Source organism: Bufo gargarizans, chromosome 6, assembly GCF_014858855.1.
Source record: "Bufo gargarizans isolate SCDJY-AF-19 chromosome 6, ASM1485885v1, whole genome shotgun sequence".
In the NCBI taxonomy this organism is placed as follows: Eukaryota; Metazoa; Chordata; class Amphibia; order Anura; family Bufonidae; genus Bufo; species Bufo gargarizans.
The window spans coordinates 362304985-362323525 of NC_058085.1; the positions used below are offsets into that span (position 1 = coordinate 362304985).

At 44.5% G+C, this 18541-nt stretch overlaps 1 protein-coding gene across 1 annotated transcript in view; it reads left to right on the forward strand.

Annotated features, from left to right (window-relative positions):
* Nucleotides 1-18066, forward strand: part of LOC122942428 (roundabout homolog 2-like) — a 70251-nt gene extending 52185 nt beyond the window's left edge. Inside the window, exons 8-10 of the mRNA XM_044300044.1 lie at nt 1233-1357; nt 4238-4311; nt 17421-18066. Of these exons, the coding sequence (XP_044155979.1) occupies nt 1233-1357; nt 4238-4311; nt 17421-17454 (233 nt within the window). The 3' untranslated portion in view covers nt 17455-18066. The remainder of the gene's footprint in view (nt 1-1232; nt 1358-4237; nt 4312-17420) is intronic.
* Nucleotides 18067-18541: the final 475 nt, after the last annotated feature.

Here is an 18541-nt window from a genome sequence, read left to right on the forward strand (position 1 = left end):
GCACGGAACAGCTCCTTCACCCGAATCAGGAGAAATACGGAAGTATAGAGGAAAAGAGATTTTGTCCAGCTTGTACTTGTGGTAATCCAAGGCTTCTTTATTGAAAATTCAGTATAAAATCCAGGTACAGAAAGCAGAGTCTACATGTTTCGGGCACAATGCAATCTTAGCCCTTACTCATAAGTAAGGGCTAAGATTGCATTGTGCCCGAAACATGTAGACTCTGCTTTCTGTACCTGGATTTTATACTGAATTTTCAATAAAGAAGCCTTGGATTACCACAAGTACAAGCTGGACAAAATCTCTTTTCCTCTATAATGGCCCCCTCTGTATTATTATTATATATAATGGCCCCCTCTGTATTATTATTATTATATATAATGCCCCCTCTGTATTATTAGTATATAATGCCCCCTCTGTATTATTAGTATATAATGGCCCCTCTGTATTATTAGTATATAATGCCCCCTCTGTATTATTAGTATATAATGGCCCCTCTGTATTATTAGTATATAATGGCCTCCTCTGTATTATTAGTATATATAATTCCCTCTCCGTAGTATATAAAATGCTCTGCCCCCACCCCGTTGTGCCCCCAGTACTGCCTGCATTAACATACATACATTAAAAAAACAAATGTAAAAAAAATACTCACCTGTGTTCCTTTCTCTACTATCGCCAATGGCCTGAGTTCCGGCGTCCCGGCGCAGGTGGTCACACCATGCCCTCCCGCACCGCGTCATCACATCAACCCGTGAGACCTGTCACAGGAGGTCACGTGAGGTCTCCTGCACCTTTCTACTGCCTCATAGGTTTCAGATCTAGTGGTCTGAAGCCTATGAGGTTGAATGGCGGGGACAGGAGGCCAGCAGTCAACTGCTTTACTAGAATCGCCCCCTGCAGTTTGGTGCCCAGGGCAAACCCCCTTTCCCCCCATGCTACACCACTGCTTGCTGGTGCGAGAGGATAATTGCATTAAACGCCGGCTGCTACAGTACGTGTTTCAAGTTCTACATTGCACTTAGTGAAAAGAGTTTGTAACGTTTAACTCTGGCCTATATATTACAATAATACCACTGCACCGATCCCCAGAGAGCAACGGCCCGAGGGAGTTCGTGACACAACACTTCATCAGGGCCACTACTACTCCTATCCTCCATACCAGCTCCTCAGGGAGTTGCTGCACGTGGCCATATTAAGAGACAATAATGATATATTATGTCTTTCTTCAGAGATACCTCTTGGCTTCCTGGACCTGTCAAACGCCCTCTTCTGGGTGACCATTGTGGCCGGAGTGATTGTGTTCCTAATAATTGTGACCATCCTGACAGTTATCATTGCCCGGCACCGGAGAGTGGTAAGTATTTCATTATCCTGTTATAACTTCTTCCTATACAATATGGCATTACTCACTTATGGTACATGAATGTCGGGAGGGCTACATAAGTGGTGCATCGGGCAGCGCATGAGGAACCCAAGGGTTGCCCTTGCTTCCCAACAGATGATGAGGTCCACCTGAGGTTGGAGATTAAGTTCAGGAACTGCAGAAGCAGAGTTACCAAGATCAATATAGCATGCCTAACCAGTGTCGGACTGGGGTACCTAGGGCCCACCAGTAAAATTGATTCTGGGGGCCCACCGTACAGATACATTCACATATTATCTGCTCACACCAGATGCTACCAGATAATTGAATATGGGGGTCCCTACAGCAACTTTGAGAAGGTAGGTCCTGGGGAGAAGAGGACACTGGCAGCTTTCCTCTGTACCTAGAAGTCGTCTCAGCCCTGATCGTGTCTAGAATAATAAACTGGGGAGTTTCTTTATATGAACATCGTCTGGTTGAGGAATATCTGTATGTAGAGCAGTAAGTCTACTGTGTTATGTGCCACTTGTGAAGGTGGTGGGAGACTAGGGGCCCACCTTGCTCAGGGGCCCACCGGGGGATTCTGTCACATTTGGGTGTGGGAGGGAAACACCACACCGAACATAGGAGGGAAAGGGGTGAGGGAATAAGGCCTGGACACTAGGGAAGACACCTCCTAGTAAAACCCTAATCAAAATCCTGACTAACTACCAGTATGAACAGACCCCAGAGGTAGGTCAGTTCATACACCGGAATACCTACTGTCCTAACTCACCCTATAGGACCCTGGTACTAATGTCAGGACTGAGACAACCTGTTTCTCCAAAAGGAAGGACGAACAGGAGTCTCCCTCAGAACAAATGACAGGGAAATGCAACACACAAAATAACCCAAACAAAATACAAAAGGGAAAGAAAAGACTTAACTTCAAGTGGCTATGGCAGCACCAGGAACTCAGCCGAGATCCACACACCAGCTATCCACAACTCAAACAGAAGCTATAAACCACATAGCATAGTGGGAGAAACAACAATAAATAGAGAAGGTTAAATGCCCCTAATAGCCACACCTGGGGAAAGAAGGTGTAACGAGCACCAGAAACACCACAGACGTCATTAGATCCAAACGGAAAACATGTCAGATCAAACCCCCATGTTGCCAGTCTCACCGATCTCCTGCCACCTGTCGCGGGAACGTCCGTGACAGATTTACCTGTACCCCCGTGGGCCAGTCCGAGCCTGTGCCTATGGTTACTTGGAAAGACTGTAGAATAAGAGAGAAAGAGGGAGAAAAAGAATACTGCACCCACCATTGATGTTGCCTATATGCTGCCATTGATGATACTGCTGTTCTATGAAATACCTCTTAACTGTGACTTTGCTGCCACCTGTACTGCTACTCTCATCAGAGAGACTTTATTCATTATACTCAATGGGTCTGATCATTGCCTCCATACTACGCCCACCCTCCACCTACACTCCTATCTTGCATCCAGCCAAACACCCACCGAACACCGATTCACTACACAGCCCCAGGGAGCACCAGAGGGAGATCTGCCACCGTGAGTGCTACTACTCCTCCTAAGGTCACAATTACCACTCCCATCGGGTTCGCTGCACAGGGACATTATATAAGCCTTAGATGGGGTGGCCTGCATCTTGTCCATTCCACCTGGAGCATTCTATCCTCCTGAATTACTGTGGCTCTCACTCAGGGGCTGACATGGGCCAGGTGTATGCTCTCATATGACTGGACAGCACTAACCCTGTTGTTGGTTCGCTATCCTGGACCCAGCTATCACCAGGCACTTTGTCAAAATGGTTGTCATTGTCAGTCTTCATTGACTTCATTGGCAGCCTTGTCATCACCTCTGTGCCCAATGGTCACTCTCATCCCCATCCAAGGATATTAGTCCAAGCCCGGTCTTCTTGGGTCCTTCTCAGGTAGAATATTCTCTTTTTGCTGCCCTGACACTGGGGGTGCTCTGTAAAACCTAGAGTAACTCACACAGTTTTTTCTGACGCATTTTCTGTGCTCTAGTATCACACACATGCAGCTTTTTGTCTGTTTTTGTTTTTACAGGATGCTTACTCCTGCTTCTGCCCTTCTGGAAACTCCTTTCTGCTGTTGACTGCTTCAGCAGTCATTGCAGCAGGATGTGTCTAGTACCTACCCCCAGCAGGAGGACAAGTGTGCACCATGTGGACCTGTACCTGAAAGGCCTAAAATAGCCCTGTCTAGTGCTCTTATAAATAGCTATTGAAAAAAAAAAATAGGAGTGATACACAGAGCAATATTGTTTGATAAAAACTGCATAAATGCTCGGCTGATGCTGTGAATTGTCACTGGCTGAACATTAGTCAGAGAATAAAGGTAGCAGGTCCCAACTGGATAAGCCGTCAGAGAAGCCAAAACAGACCTCCAAGCATCAATATGAATTCTAGAGATGTAAAAATAAATCCGCAGGCACACGCCACCGATGTATTGTAGAAACAATGTAGATATATTGAATCCATGAGACTATTGACTATAATGTATTTTATTGGCTTGCGGACCTGAACATGTGACCACAGGTCCTCAATGCATAGCACAAAATGAAATCTAAATTCAGTTGGGCACTAAGCAGAAAATAAACAAACAAACTGCTGCCAAGTCCCAAATTTAAAGACACTTTCACATGTGATGCCCCTTTAAAATCACTTCAAACTGTTGAGGAATTTTATGTGTATGACCATAAAGATGGACCCTAGAATTTTTTCAAACAGAAGAAATATGGACTAAAACAGGAAGTATTGGCATGGAGAAATATTGTATTTATTGCAAATAAAGAATGCTTCAGTTTTCACTTATATAGTATTCATTCTCTTTCAGAGACGAGCACGGTACAGGGCATGGTTACTTGAAAACTTGCACCACCACAGAAGATGTGAATGTGACTATAAAGGGTAAGAATTATTTATAATTATGAAAATCTGGTTAAAATCATTAAAATAGACTAGAAGCATATGTAGACATTCAGAGAATTTTGAAAACCTTTTTGAATAAGTGTGTAAAGAGAAACAGTTATAGTTATAAAAATATAACTACTATAATACTGCCTGCTATGCACAAGAATATAACTACTATAATACTGCTCCTATGTACAAGAATATAACTACTATAATACTGCCTGGTAAGTACAAGAATATAACTACTATAATACTGCCTCCTATGTAAAAGAATATAACTACTATAATACTGCTCCTATGTACAAGAATATAACTACTATAATACTGCTCCTATGTATAAGAATATAACTACTATAATACTGCTCCTATGTACAAGAATATAACTACTATAATACTGCTCCTATGTACAAGAATATAACTACTATAATACTGCTCCTATGTACAAGAATATAACTACTATAATACTGCCTCCTATGTACAAGAATATAACTACTATAATACTGCCTCCTATGTACAAGAATATAACTACTATAATACTGCTCCAATGTACAAGAATATAACTACTATAATACTGCTCCTATGTACAAGAATATAACTACTATAATACTGCCTCCTATGTACAAGAATATAACTACTATAACCCACAAGGCCGTGATCCGTGGAGAGCTTATCGCTCTCGGCTCCCATCTTAAAAAACAAAGAGCCCAGGCCATGTCCACCCTCCTATCCCGTATCGCCACCCTCGAGCTCAGCCATAAGCAATCCCAAGCGTTAAGCCTTGCGGAGGAGCTTTCTGTCGCGCGATCTCAATTAAAAGATATGTTGAACGTTACTTCAGCTAAATTACTCCTTCGTGCGCGCTTCAAATCCTACGCACATGGCGACAGAGGGAACAGACTTATGGCGGGGCTAACTAAACAACAATTTTCTGACTCCTTCATTCCGGCGATCAAAGATGCGGCGGGCAATCACCTTAAGTCTACCCCTGATATAGCCAAAGCATTTTGTGCCTTCTACGAAGACCTTTACAACCTCCCGCCCCCTCCTGGGTCATCTCCCTGCTCCGTCGCGGAGGCCTCGAATAAATTCCTCTCCTCCCTCCAGCTTCCCTCTATATCCCCGGATCAGTCCTCCCAACTAATAGCTCCCATCTCTGGCCCGGAAGTCCTGAAAGTCCTAGCCACTATCCCCTCCGGTCGCAGTCCCGGCCCTGACGGTTTCACCATCTCTTATTATAAAACTTTTAAATCTGTCCTAGCCCCTCAATTTAGCTCCCTATGTAATTATCTCCTGGGTGGTGGCCACCTCCCTGCCCAGTCACTCACAGCCCACATCACCATTATCCATAAGGAGAATAAAGACCCGTTGCAATGTGGCAGTTACCGCCCTATCTCCCTACTAAACACGGACATTAAATGGTGGGCTAAGATCCTGGCTCAACGGATTCAAAAAGTTCTCCCGGATGTTATTCACAAAGAACAAGTTGGCTTTGTCTCTGGCAGACAGGGTAATGAGAATACTGTTCGCCTCCTTCATCTCATGAACTGGGCACGGTCTACCTCTACCCCGCTAGCTCTGCTGAGCACTGATGCAGAGAAAGCTTTTGACAGAGTGAGCTGGCAGTATATGTCACTGGCTCTGTCGAAATTTGGCTTTCCTGACCAACTCATTTCCGCTATCCTCTCTCTGTACTCTGCCCCCTCTGCCAGGGTCAAAGTCAACGGCACTCTTTCACCCGCCTTTGCCATTACTAATGGCACTAGGCAGGGTTGCCCTCTCTCCCCCTCGCTTTTTGTGATAGTCATGGAAACTCTCCTGTGCAAAATCAGGCAAGATCCCGATATTGAAGGTCTCCAGAGAGCCTCCCACACTCACCTCACGGCGGCTTTTGCAGACGACCTCCTTATTATGACCACGAACCCTGAGACATCCTTCCCCCGGCTACACTCTATATTTGAAGAATTCGGTTGGGTCTCCAATTTCAAGATCAACTATAGCAAATCCCTTGCCCTGAATGTTACATGTAAACCCGCTCTTGTTGCGTCGCTTAAACGCTCCACCCCCTTCACTTGGGCCGCTCGGGACATCACATTTTTGGGGATTCACATCTCTGCGAATCTGAATGACCTTTACAGCCTTAATTACACCCCTATGCTCAACTCAATTAAATCCCATCTACAGTCGGTAAAACTTCCCTTCATCTCCTGGATAGGCAGGAAGAATTATCTCAAGACCTTCATTGTCCCCAAACTCCTATACCTGCTGCAGACGTTGCCCATATGGCTCCCGCGCTCGTACTTTACAGAGTTGCGTAGGAGATTCTCCCTTTTCCTCTGGTCGAACAAACCATCTAGGATAGCTTACTCCACATTGACGAGGGAAAAGAGGTTTGGTGGCTTCGGCCTTCCCGATGTCCACCTGTATTACACTGCCACGCACCTAAATAGGTGCTTCTCTCTTCTTTCCCGAAGCCCCCCAAATCTATGCACAGCTCTAGAGCGAGGCCTCGTTACATACAAAGATTATCTCGTCCTGTGGGGGGTCCGTAGCTGTACGCCCTCACATTCCTTTGCCTCCCCCATTTGGAAGGGCATGCTCGTTGAATGGGCTAAACTCTATAGATCTAAAGATCTGAGATTCCCGAATCCTCGCCTCCCTCTGCACTTATTGCAAAACTTAGTTCATCCCGAGACCACTGCCCCTTCAGGTGTTTGGTATCAGTTGTCTAACCACACACTACAGGAGGTTGTATCTGCGAGTGGGGACTTGGCATGGGACACGATTCGGGCCTTGCCTGAGGTTCGAAAGCAATCCTTCTTGGCTCTTGCTGCCTTTCGCAAGGATACTGCGATTTTGAAACTCCCTCCCTTCTGCATGGAAGAATCCACCTGGCTGGAAAAGAAACTAGATATGCCGATCCCCCCGAAGAAGCCCCTGTCAACTCTCTACAAGGAGTTACTCTCTTCCACACCCCCAGTACTATCCTTTTTAGTGGCCTGGGAGAAGGAGCTCTCGTACCCCCTCTCAGAACCCGAAAAAGCATTTATCCTCTCCAACTCTCACGGATTCAGTCGTTGTATCAAAATACAGGAAAATTCCTTTAAGCTTCTTACGCGTTGGTACAAAACGCCTGAATTCCTCCATAATCTTAATCACGAAATACCCGATCAGTGCTGGAGGTGTGGAACAGAGAAGGGGTCCCTATCTCACATATGGTGGTCCTGCAGTCTAATCCGTCCCTTCTGGACACAGATTGAGAGCCTAATCGGGCGCATTTGCGGCTCCCCTATAAGTCTAGATGCGCAATTAGTCCTGCTTTGGTGCCCCAATATAACCCTCGCCCCTTCTAAAAACAACCTACCAACGTTACTTCTAACTGCTGCCCGCCTGCTAGTCCCTCTGCTGTGGAAGAACGACTCTGCACCTACGCTGCTGATGTGGCAAGAGAAAGTGGATCAGATATGTCGTTTTGAAGAACTGGCTCACTGGGAATCTCACACTCGCCCTCGTTTTCTGGACATATGGAGTCCCTGGAAAGCCTATCGCCACCCGGCGTCTTGAAAGACCCTGTCATGATCTGACTGACACCGCCATTATTGAACCCACCACCCCCCCTCCCTCCCTCTCCCTCCCTCCCTTCTTCTTGTTTGGTATTTCTTTATCCCTGTCCGTTGTCCTGTTTGTCTATTTGTGTTCCCCCCCCCCCTTCATTTGTTTGACTTTTGTTATATTTGATTGCATTATTCTGATGCCATCTGCGTATGGCGTTTGCTGTATTGTGGCACTTTATATCTATTTGCTTTCTCAATAAAAAGAGATTTGGTTAAGAATATAACTACTATAATACTGCCTCCTATGTACAAGAATTTAACTACTATAATACTGCCTCCTATGTACAAGAATATAACTAATATAATACTGCCTCCTATGTACAAGAATATAACTACTATAATACTGCTCCTATGTACAAGAATATAACTAATATAATACTGCCTTCTATGTACAAGAATATAACTAATATAATACTGCCTCCTATGTACAATAATATAACTACTATAATACTGCCTCCTATGTATAAGAATATAACTACTATAATACTGCTCCTATGTACAAGAATATAACTACTATAATACTGCTCCTATGTATAAGAATATAACTACTATAATACTGCTCCTATGTACAAGAATATAACTACTATAATACTGCTCCTATGTACAAGAATATAACTACTATAATACTGCTCCTATGTATAAGAATATAACTACTATAATACTGCCTCCTATGTACAAGAATATAACTACTATAATACTGCTCCAATGTACAAGAATATAACTACTATAATACTGCTCCTATATACAAGAATATAACTACTATAATACTGCCTCCTATGTACAAGAATATAACTACTATAATACTGCTCCTATGTACAAGAATATAACTAATATAATACTGCCTCCTATGTACAAGAATATAACTACTATAATACTGCCTCCTATGTACAAGAATATAAGTACTATAATACTGCTCCTATGTACAAGAATATAACTACAATAATACTGCCTCCTATGTACAAGAATATAACTACTATAATACTGCTCCTATGTACAAGAATATAACTACTATAATACTGCTCCTATGTACAGGAATATAACTACTATAATACTGCTCCTATGTACAAGGATATAACTACTATAATACTGCTCCTATGTACAAGAATATAACTACTATAATACTGCTCCTATGTACAAGAATATAACTACTATAATACTGCCTCCTATGTACAAGAATATAACTACTATAATACTGCCTCTTTTCTGAGAGGTTGCGTATCTGTAGCTCTGTAGTCTTTGGATGTCTGGAGAAAGCCCAGGGAGGGGACACCCTGGGAGGGGAAGCTCCCCAAGCAAGGCCAGGCTTCTAGGCCAAATCTGGGAAACAATACCCAGACAACTCAGTCAGGGGATGTAATTCCCAAAGTTTCTATGGATAGAAAGTATGTCAGCAGTACCAGTTTCAGTGTAAGACTAGAAGAAGAAACAAGTAAGTGCCTGGTGAAACCACCTGCCAGTGTGAATAAAGGATCAAGGAGCAAGACCAAACTGTTGGAGAGTCCAGAGGGGAGAACCATGCAGAGTGTGCAGGAGGTGAGACAATCTCCATTACCGGCCTCAGGTGGACAATCCGCCTCCACCCCAGAAAGGCAGAGGAGAAGATCTCTGGAAAAGGAAACCATCCAGGAGAATCTGCAGCAGCGTGTGATGATAGAATCTGAGCGCAGAAGGTCTGGGGGCATGCAAGCTGCGAAGGAGATCAAAGGCAGAAATGGAGGAAGACCGCAAGGTGCTACCAGTGCCATCTCTGCTACACTTCCGGGATCCAGTTGCCCATCAGGAGATTGTGACCCAAGAGCAGCGACAGCAGCCGCAAAACTCCAGGGACTGCAAGGTCCTGAGACAAAAATGCAGAGTCTTGTGCCAGGAAAGAACGGAGAGAAGGAACCTACAGGAACCTGTACTGCAAGCAAACAGCCTGCAAAACTCCCCAGCAGCAATCAGAGGCCTCCAGAGCAATCACCTGAGCTCCACCTGGCACTGGTGAGAAGAATGGAGACACTAAAGAAACATAAGCTGTACCTGCAAAAACAGATAAACTGCACATACAAACTGAAGGCTGCAAACAGGAAACTTGCTGGCAATATGCAGAAGATTGACTCTGTCTTGGAGAAAATGGGACCAGTGGGGGAGACATACAGGAACCAGCAGAGGTTTGAGAAAGACAAGAACTCTGAGACTGCATCAACATCTAGGTCTGAAACCCTGCAGTCCCACGTAAGACTCATATTACAGCCAGCAACTCTTTCTTTTGAGGAGAGAGAGTTGTACAAGAAAAGAACACCTGATCAACAACAGCCAAGTCCTGCATCAGTCCCCCGTGAGGTACTACAAGTCCCAGCAGTAAGTACCGCACAAAATAAAAACTGTGGACTCTTACCTGATGACAGTAGTGAAGTGACAGTGCAGACACCACAAGTCCCAGGAGGCAGTGCTCTGCAGGAGGACTGTGGACTGACACCTGCAGGTAAGACTGTAGAAGCACCTCAGGGTGTATATGAGCAGGACGCTCAGGACTGTGGTGTGCAGGGGGTTAATACTGAGGACTGTAATGCTGCTGAGATGTCTGATGTTGCTGATGTCTCTGTGAGTGATAATGTCCCAGCTGAGGAGTCATCTATGGCAGCTGGTAATAGAGAACCCTGGTATTGATGGTGGGGAGGGGGCAGTGCAGTCTCAGGCTGAGGAGTCCCCCCCTTTAGTTACATCACAGGCAGCAGAGCCCCATAGTACGGGCGGTCAGCAGCCCACACATCGCCCCCCGTAGGATACCAGTACTGGTCAGACATCTGGGAATGCTTGGAGTCGGGGTTCTCCATCATTTCTGTAGTGTCCCACTAGGTAAAGGTGGGCACTACACAGGTTAATGTGTTTCATTGCATTGAATGTCATGTGCATGTTTTTCCCTGTGTTATCTGGGTGTCAGGCCTGTCAGGGTGTAGTTTAGCCTCCCAGACGTTAGAGGGAGCTAGAGAGCCCTAGATATATATAGGAAGGCCCAGACAGGGGAGAGTTAGTTCATTCCAGGGGACTAGAGGAGTTACCTTGTCAGCCTGAAGCTCCTGAGGCTAAGCTTAGCTCAGTTGAGTCACCCCAGTGGAAGGACAGGACCTCCTGGGAGAAACCCACAGTCCTTCACCAGACAAGTCAGGATATTACAAGCAAAGATAAGTAACACTGATGGGCAGATGCTTTAGAAAAGCGAAGCAAGGATTTAATACGAGAGGAAGATATATATTTTACCAAGGATTTAAGCCACCATTTAGGCATCCGGGCCTTGGGATAGAAAGCCAGACAGGAGTTCTAGGAAGAACAGTGTACGCTAATTCTGAGGAAAGGTACAACCTGATTCTGAGTGCATTGTGGATTTACCCTCTGAGTATCTTGCATAATCAATACCTGCCATCTTGTGGAATAAGCCTGCTTGTAAAGCTGTGATCTAAAAGACTGTGTTACCATCTGTATGTACAAAGTTGGACTGTTAAGTAAAGCAACGTTTGGTTCACTACACCACCTGTGCACCTCACTTATTCCAACTATCAACCGGCGTGCCACCGTCAAAGGCACTGGCGTCACGAACCTTAAAGGGACCTTGCCCCAGGCACTCAAAATACCCGTAACATCCAGGGCACCTCATCCACCATCAGGCCTGGTCCCTACATACAGAGTGTGCCCCAGAGGAACCGTGTCTACCTCTCCTTCACTGCCACATGTCTGCCCAGGGTTCTCCAATACAGTGAGCTACCCTCGATTGCCCAAAACCGTGACCTCACTTCGCTATACCCTGCAGGTCTGGCTTGTTGCATTTCCCTCTAACACCAGATACACAGGTCAGGCCTTCAAGAGAAGGAACGTTGTCAGGTTTAGACATAAAGGGGCAAAATAAAGATCTACCTGACAGAAGGTGTGTGGTCAGAGACATGTTGTGTACCCAGATAGGCTTCCTGCCAACCAACATCCTGGCAGTAATAAACCTTCCAGACAGACAGGGCTATGATATTAGCTTCAAGCTCATGTCTGATCTAGACCGGTTCTAAGCTCTCTACACCCGGGTCAGAGATACTGAGGGGGTGGAATAAGTTCAGCTTTATTCCCATCTATAAGCCTGACACAGTAAATGTTACCATCATTTTCTGGAACGAGTCTGTCCCCCCTCAGGATATTATCTGGATCAGGAGACATTGTGATCTCAAGTCAAACCTGACCAAGACCAGGGATCAGGATGGAATCTGGACTGGGGGCTGGAGGGTCCTGGTTACCTTACACCAGCACCAGAACATCACCCATCACCTTCCTAATTCCTTCTTCATTGGCCGGGAGAAAGGTGTTTTTTTCTATGCTGGTCAGCCCAGGCTATGCTTTAAGTGTGGCAGATCGGGTCATGTGGCGAGTGTCTGCACCATGATGAAGTGCAGCCTATGCAGGGACATTGGCCATGTGAGTGCCACCTGCCAGAACATAAGGTGCAACCTGTGCGGTAAGATCAGTCACTCCCATAGAGACTGTCCAGAAGCGTGGCATAACATCTGTAGAGATCTCCCTGATGAGGACTTGGTGGAAGGTACAGATGTCCCAGATGAGGAGGAGGCGCTATTGTCAGGGTCATAGTACATAGTACCAGAGACCCCACACATGAGTGGTACTGTGCCGGACCACCCGCAGGCAGGTAACACCGAGGGGGACATGGAGGTTGTGGAGCAGCCTGTAGAGCATCCAGTGTCTGTCTCTTCCCCTGCCCCAGCACCCACCACTGGGGAAAATAAAAGCCTTAAAAAACGGAAAAAAGATAAGTCCAGCCTGAGGGTGCATGGACCACCGTCCAAAAACCCACTAAAATGAGAGTAGACAGACAGGCTGATGTAACTGTAAAAACCAACAGATACAGTGTGCTGTCCGAGTCAGATGGAGAGGCAGAAATAGAGAGAGAGCTTAAGTGTATGATGGCGGAATGTGATGACGACCCAGGAGGGGATCCTCCCACAAAAAGGAGACCTCTTTATGCCGAGTCACAGTCTGTACGGGATATGGAAGCTGGTAGTCAGCAAGACAACTCTGACTCTAATTTATGATGATGGGGGTTATATATCTTCTTCTTCTCCTGATGGCAGACTTCCATCTTAGAGTGGTCACCAGTAATGTCAATAGCATTAGAGCTAGAAGGACCAGACATGCCGTCTACGAACACCTGAGATACCTCAAGGCCGATGTGTTTTTTTTTGCAGAAGACACGCTTAAACACCTTAGGTCTCATACGAAAGGCAGAGAGAGAATGGCAGTCTGGTCCGTCCTTTTGGTCGATGTCTGTGGAGCCTTATGCCGGAGTTACCATCTTGTTTAACACCCGTGATGTAGTTGTACATAGACTAACAGAGGTCTCGATAGGAAGGCGCCTGCTGCTAGAGATTACCATCCAAGGTAGAAGACGCCGGCTTATTAACATCTATGGGCCACAGACAGTGAGCGAAAGGACTCCGTTTTTTCATGATGTTAAGCCATACTCATTCACACTTCTATTCCTGTTATCATGGCTGGAGACTTTAATGCCATTACTACAACCAGTGACAGGCCTAGTGATAGACCCCTTACTAGGGACTGTAAGGTCCTAAGCAATATTATTCTGCAGGCCAGCCTGTCTGATGTTTTTGTACAGGGTGGTAGGAGTCCAAAATTCACTTACACCTGTGCAGGACGCAGTAGTAGGATAGATCTGGCTCTGGTGAGTCCTACTGAAGCCATCAGTGAAAGAAGGGTAAAAAACAGTCCCTTATTCTGATCATTTGGACTTCTACTTTTGCTTGGGTGCCACTAAGCATCCAGATCTTGGTAGAGGGCTATGGAGACTGAATTCTAGTCTTTTAGATGATAGCTCTGTCCAGGAATACATTGACTCTTTCTTTCAGAACCAACTTGACACAGTGGATTTCTATGACAATATGGCTGACTGGTGGGAGGATGTCAAGGAGGAGATCCGGTCCCTCTTACAGAGACTGTCAATTAAGAAGAGGAAGAGGAAGTATGGCCAGTATCTGAGGCTGCGCAAAGAATTGGAGTCACTCTATCCAGCGGGTGGGGATGACCAACAAAGGATAGACCGGCTGAAATCTGAGATAAGGCAGTATCAGTACAGACATCCCTGGTAGCTGAACGGGATTATGGGTCCTTAGGGGCTTCTGATCCCTTTGAGAATTGCCGGGAGCGAGTGGCTAAAAAACTGATCACAGGTCTCACTGACTCCCAGGGTGTTTTACAAGAATCCCGGGAGGGTATCCTGGGGGTGGTGAGATCGTACTATGCTGACTTGATTCAGAGGAAGGCTTTGGATAAGGAAAAAGTGACCCAATTCTTGGAGGCAACTCCAGGGCCTGATACTAGAGATTTTGACTTTTCTCCTTTAACAGCAGAAATAACGGTGGAAGAGATAAAAGAGGTGATTGATAAATTACATCTGAAGAAGGCACCAGGTCCAGATGGTATTACTGCAGAATTTCATAAGAAGTTCAGAGACCTCTTAGCTCCAATGCTCATGGATGTGTACAGAAATTGTCTAGAAAATCACCTGATGCCTCCATCCATTAGGCTGTCCTCGTTAATTCTGCTGTCTAAAGGGAAAGAGCCTAGTGACATCAAGAACTGGAGGCCGATTGCACTCTTGAATGTCGACAGGAAGATTTTGGCAAAATTCCTGTTCTCTAGGTTAATCTGTTTGTCCCGGGCACTGTTGGCATGCTGTCAGTTCGGCACAGTAAAAGAACAGAACATCTCTGGAGCAGTCAAGTCGATAAGGGAGATGTTTGAGAGATGTAAAGCTCTTCGGTGTGGGAGATATGCTGTAGGTCTGAACCATGCTAAAGCCTTTGACAGAGTAGACCACGAGTATCTATGGGCCACTTTGTCAAAGTACGGTATTCTGGGACCATTTATTGATTGGCTGAAAACTTTGTATAGAGAGGGAGAGAGCTTTCCTCTGGTTAATGGTTGGCAGGGTAAAACGTTCAGGGTTGAGATCACTGCAGCGGTGTTATTTTCAGGGGGTGCCGGTCCCCCATTGCTTGCCGCTGGATGTTGTTGCCTACGCGAATGATGTGACGGTGGTGATATCTGATCCTCACGAGGTGGAGATGTTATCTGCGGCCATCAGAAGCTACTCTGAGGCCTCAGAGTCTTTGGTCAACCTTGAGAAAAGTCAAGCTTTCTGGACATTGGATACTGACCCTGATTTTGATCCGCCACAGTTTGCGAAGGCCTCCACCCATATTAAAATCCTTGGGGTTAAATTTGGTAGGGAAGATAAAGCCAAACTGAATCGGGAGAAAAAGTTGGATGCCAGAAATGTAAAGGGTTTAGCGATGGAAGAACTGGGGGCTGACCTATAGAGAAATGGTTACTACTGTATGTTGAAGACTTACCTGGTCCCTGTCTTCTTGTACATCTCTGTTGTCTTTCCTTTGCCAGAATCTTTCTTGGCTAGGCTTTTTAGCCTGTTCTTCCAGCTGTTATGGGGGAACAGGTTGAACCCAGTAAAAAGAGGGATCACCTACCTACAGAGGAGAGAGGGTGGGCTATGTTAAATCCAAGGGTTTTCTTTCACTCCACGTTTCTTAAAGTTAATTTTGGTGACCTGGAGAACAGCTCCCTGTGGGTGAATAGTGTCAGGGATTGGATATTGCCTTTTTCAGAATCTTGGAGGCAGTCTCAAGAGGGGTCGGTTGACTCATGACTACCTCCCCCAGTAGCTGGATTATGGCATAAGATGTCTGAAGAAGTGGGGTATAGACAAGTTTTTCATTGAGAGTAAAACCAGGAAAGATCTATACTCCAGAGTATGTAGGACTTTCTATTGTTTATAGCTAGCACTTAGAGACTGGCCAATCACAACCTTACAGGATTTTCCAAGGCTGCCCCCTAAGTTCCTGAGTGTCCATCCATAGCGAGCCATTCCATCATACCACAGCTACAACCTTCATCATGTCAGAACTCAGGTGGATCCGGTCATTAGAGGTCAGGAAAATATAAAACTATGGAGGAACGTCCATCTAGACTGACGGTTCAATTGTATGATGTGACTGTGTTTGTTTTCTTATTTTATTTAACTTTTTTCATTTTTTTTTCCTGCTTTAGCTAAAATGTACTTTTAAGTTACAGTTAATATACATTTTATTTTCTTAAGAAAATTGATTTATAGTGCATGATCTTTGATTTATTATGATTAAAAAGTTTGTTTTAGGTCACATGCAGACGGCCGTGCCATTTTTGCGGTCTGCAAACCGCGGATCTGCAAAAAATGGAAGCCGCCAGTGTTGTCTCCCGCAATTTGCGGAACGGAACAGGCACCGGCAATATGAATGCCTATTCTTGTCCCCAAAGCGCGGACAAGAATAGGACTTTTTTTTTTTTTTAGTGGGGCCGCGGAACGGAGCCACGGATGCGGACAGCTAGCGGAGTGTTGTCCGCATCTTTTGCGGCCCCATTGAAGTGAATGGGTCCGCATTCAAGCCACAAAACGGCGGCTCGGATGCGGACCCAAACAACGGTCGTGTGCATGAGGCCTTATACCAATCAAAATTGCCTCCTATGTACAAGAATATAACTACTATAATACTGCCTCCTATGTACAAGAATATAACTACTATAATACTGCCTCCTATGTACAAGAATATAACTACTATAATACTGCCTCCTATGTACAAGAATATAACTACTATAATACTGCCTCCTATGTACAAGAATATAACTACTATAATACTGCTCCTATGTACAAGAATATAACTACTATAATACTGCTCCTATGTACAAAAATATAACTACTATAATACTGCTCCTATGTACAAGAATATAACTACTATAATACTGCCTCCGATGTGCAAGAATATAACTACTATAATACTGCCCCTATGTACAAGAATATAACTACTATAATACTGCTCCTATGTACAAGGATATAACTACTATAATACTGCCTCCTATGTACAAGAATATAACTACTATAATACTGCTCCTATGTACAAGAATATAACTACTATAATACTGCTCCTATGTACATGGATATAACTACTATAATACTGCTCCTATGTACAAGAATATAACTACTATAATACTGCTCCTATGTATAAGAATATAACTACTATAATACTGCTCCTATGTACATGGATATAACTACTATAATACTGCCTCCTATGTACAAGAATATAACTACTATAATACTGCCTCCTATGTACATGGATATAACTACTATAATACTGCTCCTATGTACAAGAATATAACTACTATAATACTGCTCCTATGTACAAGAATATAACTACTATAATACTGCTCCCACATACAAGAATATAACTACTATAATACTGCTCCTCTGTATAGTAACTACTATAATACTGCTCCTATGTGCTGTACAGTAACTGCTAAAATACTGCTCCTGTCGAGTAGCCTGCTTTGTATCTCGTTCTTATACTGTCCTGGTCGTATAGGGCTTTACTAGTTACATCTCCTGTTTTGCAGGTTTGCTCCTCAGCGGCTCAGACAGAACATATGATCAGACCTGCAGGACATTACATGGACTTCTGCTGTACATTGCTGTGCTTTCCATTCATCTGCTGTCCTTTGGGTTGGATACATCCATGGAGGTTGCACAATTTTGGCTGGAAATATTTGCTACTACCACCGTGTGGAATACCTGCCTGCGTTCTCGCGGTTCTCATCCTCTTGTGTATAGTTTTTAATGTCTTATATTTAAACACAGAAATCTTACTTCATGGTGACTCAGAATTCACTTTCTTTAAAGTCTTTATAGTAAATGGATATGGAATATTAGGGTCCGTCTGGGGTTTCTTGGGCCCACCAGAGAAGATGACACTGGGTCTAGTAAGCTACACAGGACAAATCATCTATAATGTCTAACTCTATGGGCAGAGTCGTGGTCCACCGAAGGTTCTTCTGGTACTCTGGTGGGTCAGTGTAACTCTGCAGTCCTGTGCAAAATCACAAATAATTCATCATAATGAGCTGTGACTGTAACCACATTTAAAGTAGAACTCCCACAAAAATATTTATTCTCTGACCTGTTAGAAAGGTGCATGATGTAAACTGTAGTGAAGGTAATCTTCTTACCAGTGACTATTTGTGAGTTATAACCTCCCTTCTGATCCTCAGCTGTGTCATGTGACCAACTCTCTGATCTCCAACTGACACAGGACAGGAAGTCAGTTACTTCTCTGTTCATTCCTATGAGACTGACATTGAGGCTCCCATAGGAATACATAGATAAAACTGACTTCCTCGCCCCACATTAGATGCTTTGTTAGATGGACAGTCAGAGTACTGGTCACATGACACGGCTGAGGATCAGAAGGGAGGGGATAGCTCACAAATACAGTCACTGGTGAGAAGATTACATTCATTACATTAACAATCACAATCACTAGGATGCAGACCCATTCATTTTTTATGTCCTTTCCATAGCTTTGCAAATAAAATAGAACATGTCCTATTCTTCTCTGTTTTTCGGACAAGGATAGCCATTGTCACAATGGATCCGCAACAAAAAAAAATGGATGCAACACGGATGTCACATGGACGTCATCCGTATTTTTTGCGGATCTGCATTTTGTGGACCGCAAAAT